This window comes from Bison bison, unplaced genomic scaffold, assembly GCF_000754665.1.
Source record: "Bison bison bison isolate TAMUID 2011002044 unplaced genomic scaffold, Bison_UMD1.0 scf7180017850837, whole genome shotgun sequence".
Taxonomy (NCBI): Eukaryota; Metazoa; Chordata; class Mammalia; order Artiodactyla; family Bovidae; genus Bison; species Bison bison.
Genome location: NW_011481410.1, coordinates 32,433 through 38,096, shown reverse-complemented (window position 1 = coordinate 38,096; position 5,664 = coordinate 32,433). Strand labels below are relative to the sequence as shown.

The 5,664-nt window shown below is 67.3% G+C and overlaps 1 protein-coding gene across 3 annotated transcripts in view; it reads right to left on the bottom strand.

Annotated features, from left to right (window-relative positions):
- Positions 1 to 765: 765 nt before the first annotated feature.
- Positions 766 to 5,664, bottom strand: part of TMEM184A (transmembrane protein 184A) — a 7,715-nt gene continuing 2,816 nt past the window's right edge. For all 3 annotated transcript variants that reach the window (XM_010849341.1, XM_010849343.1, XM_010849337.1), the window contains exons 3-9: positions 4,645 to 4,810; positions 4,161 to 4,251; positions 3,980 to 4,055; positions 3,759 to 3,850; positions 2,867 to 3,036; positions 2,216 to 2,413; positions 766 to 1,538 (exon numbers count right to left, since the gene is read on the bottom strand). In XM_010849341.1, coding sequence (XP_010847643.1) covers positions 1,276 to 1,538; positions 2,216 to 2,413; positions 2,867 to 3,036; positions 3,759 to 3,850; positions 3,980 to 4,055; positions 4,161 to 4,251; positions 4,645 to 4,810 — 1,056 coding nt within the window. In that variant the 3' untranslated portion in view covers positions 766 to 1,275. The remainder of the gene's footprint in view (positions 1,539 to 2,215; positions 2,414 to 2,866; positions 3,037 to 3,758; positions 3,851 to 3,979; positions 4,056 to 4,160; positions 4,252 to 4,644; positions 4,811 to 5,664) is intronic.

Here is a 5,664-nt window from a genome sequence, read left to right as displayed (position 1 = left end):
GCAGGGAGGAGGCCGGCCTATCTTATCAGGCAGGCGGGCTGGGCCCTGGGAGAGGCCGCTGGCCTTGAGCCCCGTGTCCCCAGGCCCAGGGGTGATGCTCTGGCCCGGACACCACAGGCCATTTCTGCCTGGCTGAGCCTCCCCTAGCCCTTCGGCCATTCGCTCTTTCCCTGGTGAGGTGGGGGCCAGCGACCGGGAGCGGGGGGCATCGCACCTGGGTGGTGCCCGGGCCTTCCTGCCCACCCAGCTGGGCCACTGCCCCCACCCTGCTCCTTCCCCTAGACACACTGGATCGACTCAGCCTCCCGGGTGGCTGCTGCCCCCTCCCCAGGTGCTGAACCCCGACGCCTGGGGCCCACCCTCACTTCCCCAGCTCCTGTTCCCCTTCCCGGGTCCCAGGCTCCCCCCGCATGCCAGCCTGGCACAGGGAAGGGGAGAGGATGGGGAGGCAGCTCCAGGGAACAGTTCCTTCCTTGGCCTCTGGGCTCTGCACACCCAGCCTTCTCAATCCATCCCAGGCAGGGCGGCACAGGGCCTTGAACCAGGAGAGCAGAGGCTCTGGATCTCAGGGCCTGCGAGGGGCAGGCTGCCCCATCTCAGGTCCAAGCCCCTCGCCCGCCTGCTCGGAGCTGTGACCGTAGCCGGTCGCCCCATAGTGGATGAGACCTTCCCCGCAGCACCCAGACTAGGGAGGGTGGTGTCAGCTGTGCCCCCCACCCTGCAATCCATCCGTCAGAGTGCTGACCCTGCAGGGACACAGCTCGCTGGAGGCACTGGAAAACCTGGCTGTTTATGTATGAACATGTGCAGCTCACCAGGAGACCCTGTGCCCTCCGCAGGGGGCCCTGCCCCCCCAACCCACAGCCAGCACACCCTCTGCCTGGCGGGCCGGCTGACTTGGGGGCTTGCACCTCGGCCCCTCCCTCCAGGGCCCACCCCGCCTCCCGCGGCCCACGTGGAGCCCTCCCGTGTGGCCTTCAGCTCCCGGCTGCCCCACCCGGGTTCTGTCCATACGGGGAGGCTGCCTGAGCTGCCGGCCGGGGGAGCCCGGCAGGTCCCTGGGGTCACCAGGTGGGCGCAAGTGCCTTCTTCTGGGGCTGCAGGCCCACCGGGTGAGGGAGCGGCCCCTGGGCGCCTGGCAGGGCTACCAGGTGACCCACTCCACCGGCCGCAGGTGGGTGGGCAGGAGGCTCCCAGGAGAGGCCTGACCTTTGGCAAGATGGTCAGCGGGCAGGGCGCCCTGTCCCTTCCAGGCGGCCGCTAACCGCAGGCCCCCTACAGCTCCTCCGCGGGTATTAGCATCCTCTTCTCCACGTTGCGGCCCTTCCTGCCCCCACCGGGGCCGCCATCTGGGCTGTGGGTGGGCGTGCGGGGTGAGGGCACACTGCCCTGGCCGGGCCGGGGGGCCTCCTGTGTGGCCTGCTGCGTGTACTTCTGGTAGGCGGGTGAGAAGTTATGGATGGCGTCCTGCACGATGTCCTGCGGGCTCATGGTCTCCTTGAGGCCACTGGAGATGCTCTGCATGGGTGCTGAGGGGGCTGGTGGCGGGCGGTGGGTGGGCTGGGCGCACCCCGGGCACGCACCACCCCGCCCCTCATGCGCCCAGCCCCCAGGACCTGGCTTCCTCCCTGCCAGCCTGCGCACTGCCCAGGGCTGAGGCCTCTTTTCTGCATGTCCAGGTCCTGGCTCAGCCAGCAGGGGGTGACTCCAGGATCCCTGGATCTCAGCCCAGCCCTGGGGCACTCCCAGCCCAGACCCTCTGCCAGGTCGCCTTGGGTTGGCCCCCACCTTATCTTCACCTTGGGGTGATCCCTTCATCTCCTCACCACTCCAGGCTGACCAGTCCAGGCTGAGGCCCGTCCCTACCCACATGGGCCTTTCTCTAGGGACACCAGCGCCAGCCAGCTCCCCGACTCTCCTGCCAGGCCTGTCTGAGTGCCTGGGGGTGCTGGTGAGGACCCCTCAGGCCCAGGGGCAGGGAACTGTCTATCAGTGCAGGGACTCACTCAGCTCATCCCGCCCCTGGTCTCCTCCCTGGGACTGTGTGAAGGTGACGCCCCTGCTGGGGGCTTGTTCCTTCCTTGGGGCTGTCTCCCTGCCCACCAGGGTGAGATGGGGAACAGAGGCGTGGTTTGGGAGCTGCCCAGGCCCCCCCAGCACCCCTGCCCTAGAGACGGTCCAGGAGCTCCTCACCCGGGCTGCGGGCCCTGCATACCTGGTGAGCTCTCTGTCTTCTCCGAGTACACCTGGCAGGTGAAGGCATAGCGCAGGGCGATGGACGCAAAGAGCATCTCAATGCAGATGATGAAGTTCTGGTAGCCGGCGGCCACTGTGCCGGCCCCCACTGTGCTCCCATCGATGACCTGGACCTCGGGGATGACCCCACACCTCTCCAGGATGGCCAGCAGCAGCCCTGGGGAGTGGTGATGGCTGCTCAGTCAGCTGCTCCGGACAGGAGGCTGGACGGGAGCCGCCCCCAGCCAAGACCCGCCCCCGCCCCCCCCACCCAGCTGAGGCTGCGTGAGCTTGGTAGGGGTCTGCAGGGTCTGAGCTCAGTTCAGGGGGACTGGGTGCCTCCAGTGCTGGGTCCTTGGCGGCACAGCGGGCATCAAGAATTCCCAAGGGCCTGTCTTGCTCTCCCCCTGGCCCCAGCTGCTCACTGTCCTCTGAGAAGTGGGGGCCGGGAGTGCCCAGGGAGTGGTGGGTGCATGGCTCCAGCACCCCTCTGGGCGTCCTGACTCCCCACATCAGGCCCCATCTGCTGGGGGGTCCTTGCTGTCTCCCCTACTGAGAGGGCCACCGGCTGACCAGGGCTGCAGCTGGGGGTGGGGCTGGGCTTGAGGGCACCAGGAACGTGCCCACCCACCCTGCCAGAAAGAGAGGAAGATGACGGCCTTGATGGTGAGGAACTTGAGGACGGGCTCAAAGGGCTGCAGCAGCTCCCTGGTGGCAGAGTAGAAGAGGAACAGGGCGTACAGCGCCAGGCTGACCGAGGCGTTGTAGACGAGGGTGACGTACAGGTAGCCGCTGCGGACGCTGCGGGCCAGGACGGGAGCCCGTTAGGGCGGCCACAGCGCTGTGCCCAACCCCATCCCACCCACTGTGCCACCGGCCTGAGCCCCCAGCCTGGGCACTGCAGAGACTCAGACCTGGGCCCCCCTCCAGGGCCGCACGGGGCACCTGGCGGGGAGGCCGAGGAGCTGAGGGGCGCTGGTCTCCAGCTCCCGCCCCCTCCAGGCAGGAGCCCCGCTGCCCCTCCCCAACCTCCCTCCATAGGAACAGCCCTGTGCAAGGCAAACCCACGTCGTGTGCGGGCCTTGGTGTGCATGTGACTGTGTGAGCAGGAACATGTGTGCACACGCATGCACACGTGAGCCTTATGTGTGCACGCGCATGTGTGCGCTCCTCTGTGACAGCGTGTGCCTGCACATGTGCATGTGTGAACATGTGTGCACGTGAGCAGGAGTGCGCAGGCGTTTGAGACGCGAGCAGGAGTGCGCATGCGTGTGGGATGTTCCTGAGGCCCTGGCCCAGGGGCACGTACGAGGGCGGAGCTTGGCTCCCTGGGTGCCCTTAACTCCACCCCGGCTTTCCGGGGGCCGTGGGGTCGGGGCCGCGAGGCCCTGGGGTACCTAGGCCTCACGTGGGAACAAGGGTCTGTTTGCCACAGCCTTGCCCCCGGCCCTTCCCCCTGTGCTAAGCCCTGCCTCCCGCTCCGGCCCCCACCCCGCCCTGCCCGCATCCCGGCCGGGCCTCACTTGAAGTCCCCGTCGTGGTATTTGCCGAACGCCTGCAGGACGATGGTGACCAAGGCCATGATGGGCTTCACAATGCAGAACTGCAGCGTGGCCTGGGGGTCGGGGAGGGGCTGAGGATGGTGGCTGGGGGCCACTGGTGAGGAGCCAGCCCAGTAGAGCCAGCCCAGCATGCTGGGTGCGCAGGGGCTGTGGGGGGCTGGCCGGGTGGCCCAGGGACTCACCTGCTTGCAGAAGCGCAGAAAGCCGATGGAGTAGGTCATGCCCCGAAGGCAGCAGGTGCCGTGGAAGCAGCTGGTCCTGGGGTGCAGGAGTCCCTGAGGCGTGTCCCCGGAGGATACCCCCAGAGTGTCCTGGCTGCCCAGCAGGGGGTGGGGGACCCGCGGGCTCTGGGCAGAAGCTTACCGGACGGGCTTTCCCCGGATCTCAGCCATGATGGCGCTCTCACCCCCCAGGTACTGGAAACAGAGGCTCAGGAAGCTGTAAATGACAAAGGCTGCAGAGCAGGGTGTGGGCAGTGAGCCTGGGCCGCCCACGAGGCCCACTGGCCACGCAGAGCTCCTGGGCACCCCCTGCCCAGGAGACACAGACACACTCCTCACGGGGCTCGCAGCCCAGCCCTGGGACGTTCCCCCGGGCAGGGGGGTGGGGCCAGAGCAGTCCCTGTGGCTCTGACTCCCCCACGACCTGGCCCACGGCCTCTCCCAGGCTCCGGCCGGCCCAGCTGCAGCCCCTCCCCCACCTTGGGAGCCCGGGAATCTCCTTGGCACCCCTGATCTGGCCATCTGGCGGGGCCCTCGCTAAGCCAGACTCAGGCTGGCAGGGGCTGTGCAAGCCCCTGGGAGCCCCTCACTCGCTCCTGGGGCCCTGGAGAGCTGGCAGCACCCACCTTCGTAGCAATCCCTCACGGAGTCGAAGTAGATGTAGTGCTGGTGGCCCCCCAGGAGGAGGAGGCTGAGCCAGGAGTCGAAGGCGTAGACGGGGACGATGAACAACAGGCGGATGATGTAGCGCTGCTCGTGGGGCACCGTGTAGGAGCGCAGGTGCAGGTAGATCTGGGCAGGCAGAGAAGGCAGGCCTGGGGCTCGCTGCCCGCCCGCCCCCAGCCCCCAGCCAGCGGGAGGGAGCAGAGCCAGCCTCTCTGGGCCCTGCCCTGAGCCGACGCTGCGCACCAGGAGCGTGCATAGTCACGGGCGTGCTCATTCATTCATTCAGGGGTGGGCATGTACGCTGGCCTGCGGAGCAGTATGGCACGGCGACATGGGGCATTAGAACAGCTGATGCCTCCGACCCCTCCTCGGGACTTAGCCCACGGAACAGATTTATTCAGAGACAAGGACAGGATTCACGTTCAAGGATGTTCATCGTAGGGACACAGGAGACCGAGCCTGGTGGTGGGCCCTTGACTGCCTTGCAGAGGGCGACCCTCAGCCCCGGGCACCAGCCTGGGGGGCTGCTCCGAGAGAACGCAACAGGACGGCAAAGCAAGTAGGGCCCAGGTGTGTGCCAGAGCTGGGCAGAGATGAAGGGGAGGACATCCCTGGATGAAAGGGACAGATGGGTAGTCCCCATGATCACCTGTAACCTTCCTACATCATCTTTGTTTTCTACGAGGATATGAAAAAGCAGTGAGGGGAAGAAGCACAGGGAGCCAGGCAAACAGGTAGCTGGCCATGGGCCCCAGCACCCCTGGGAGGCTTCCTGGAGGAAGCGCCATGAGGGAAGGGGGAGGGGCAGGCTGAGCGCAGAAGCCCAGCCTCTGGGGGCACAGCCCGGGGTGGCGGGGGCATGCTGGCATCATCAGGCTCCTTATCAGCTGCTCCCTCCCCAGCGGGTGCATTGGGAAGGGCACAGCTTGACCAGCTATCAGGAGACAGACTCGGGCCCTTGGGCAAGCACTGCCCCCTGC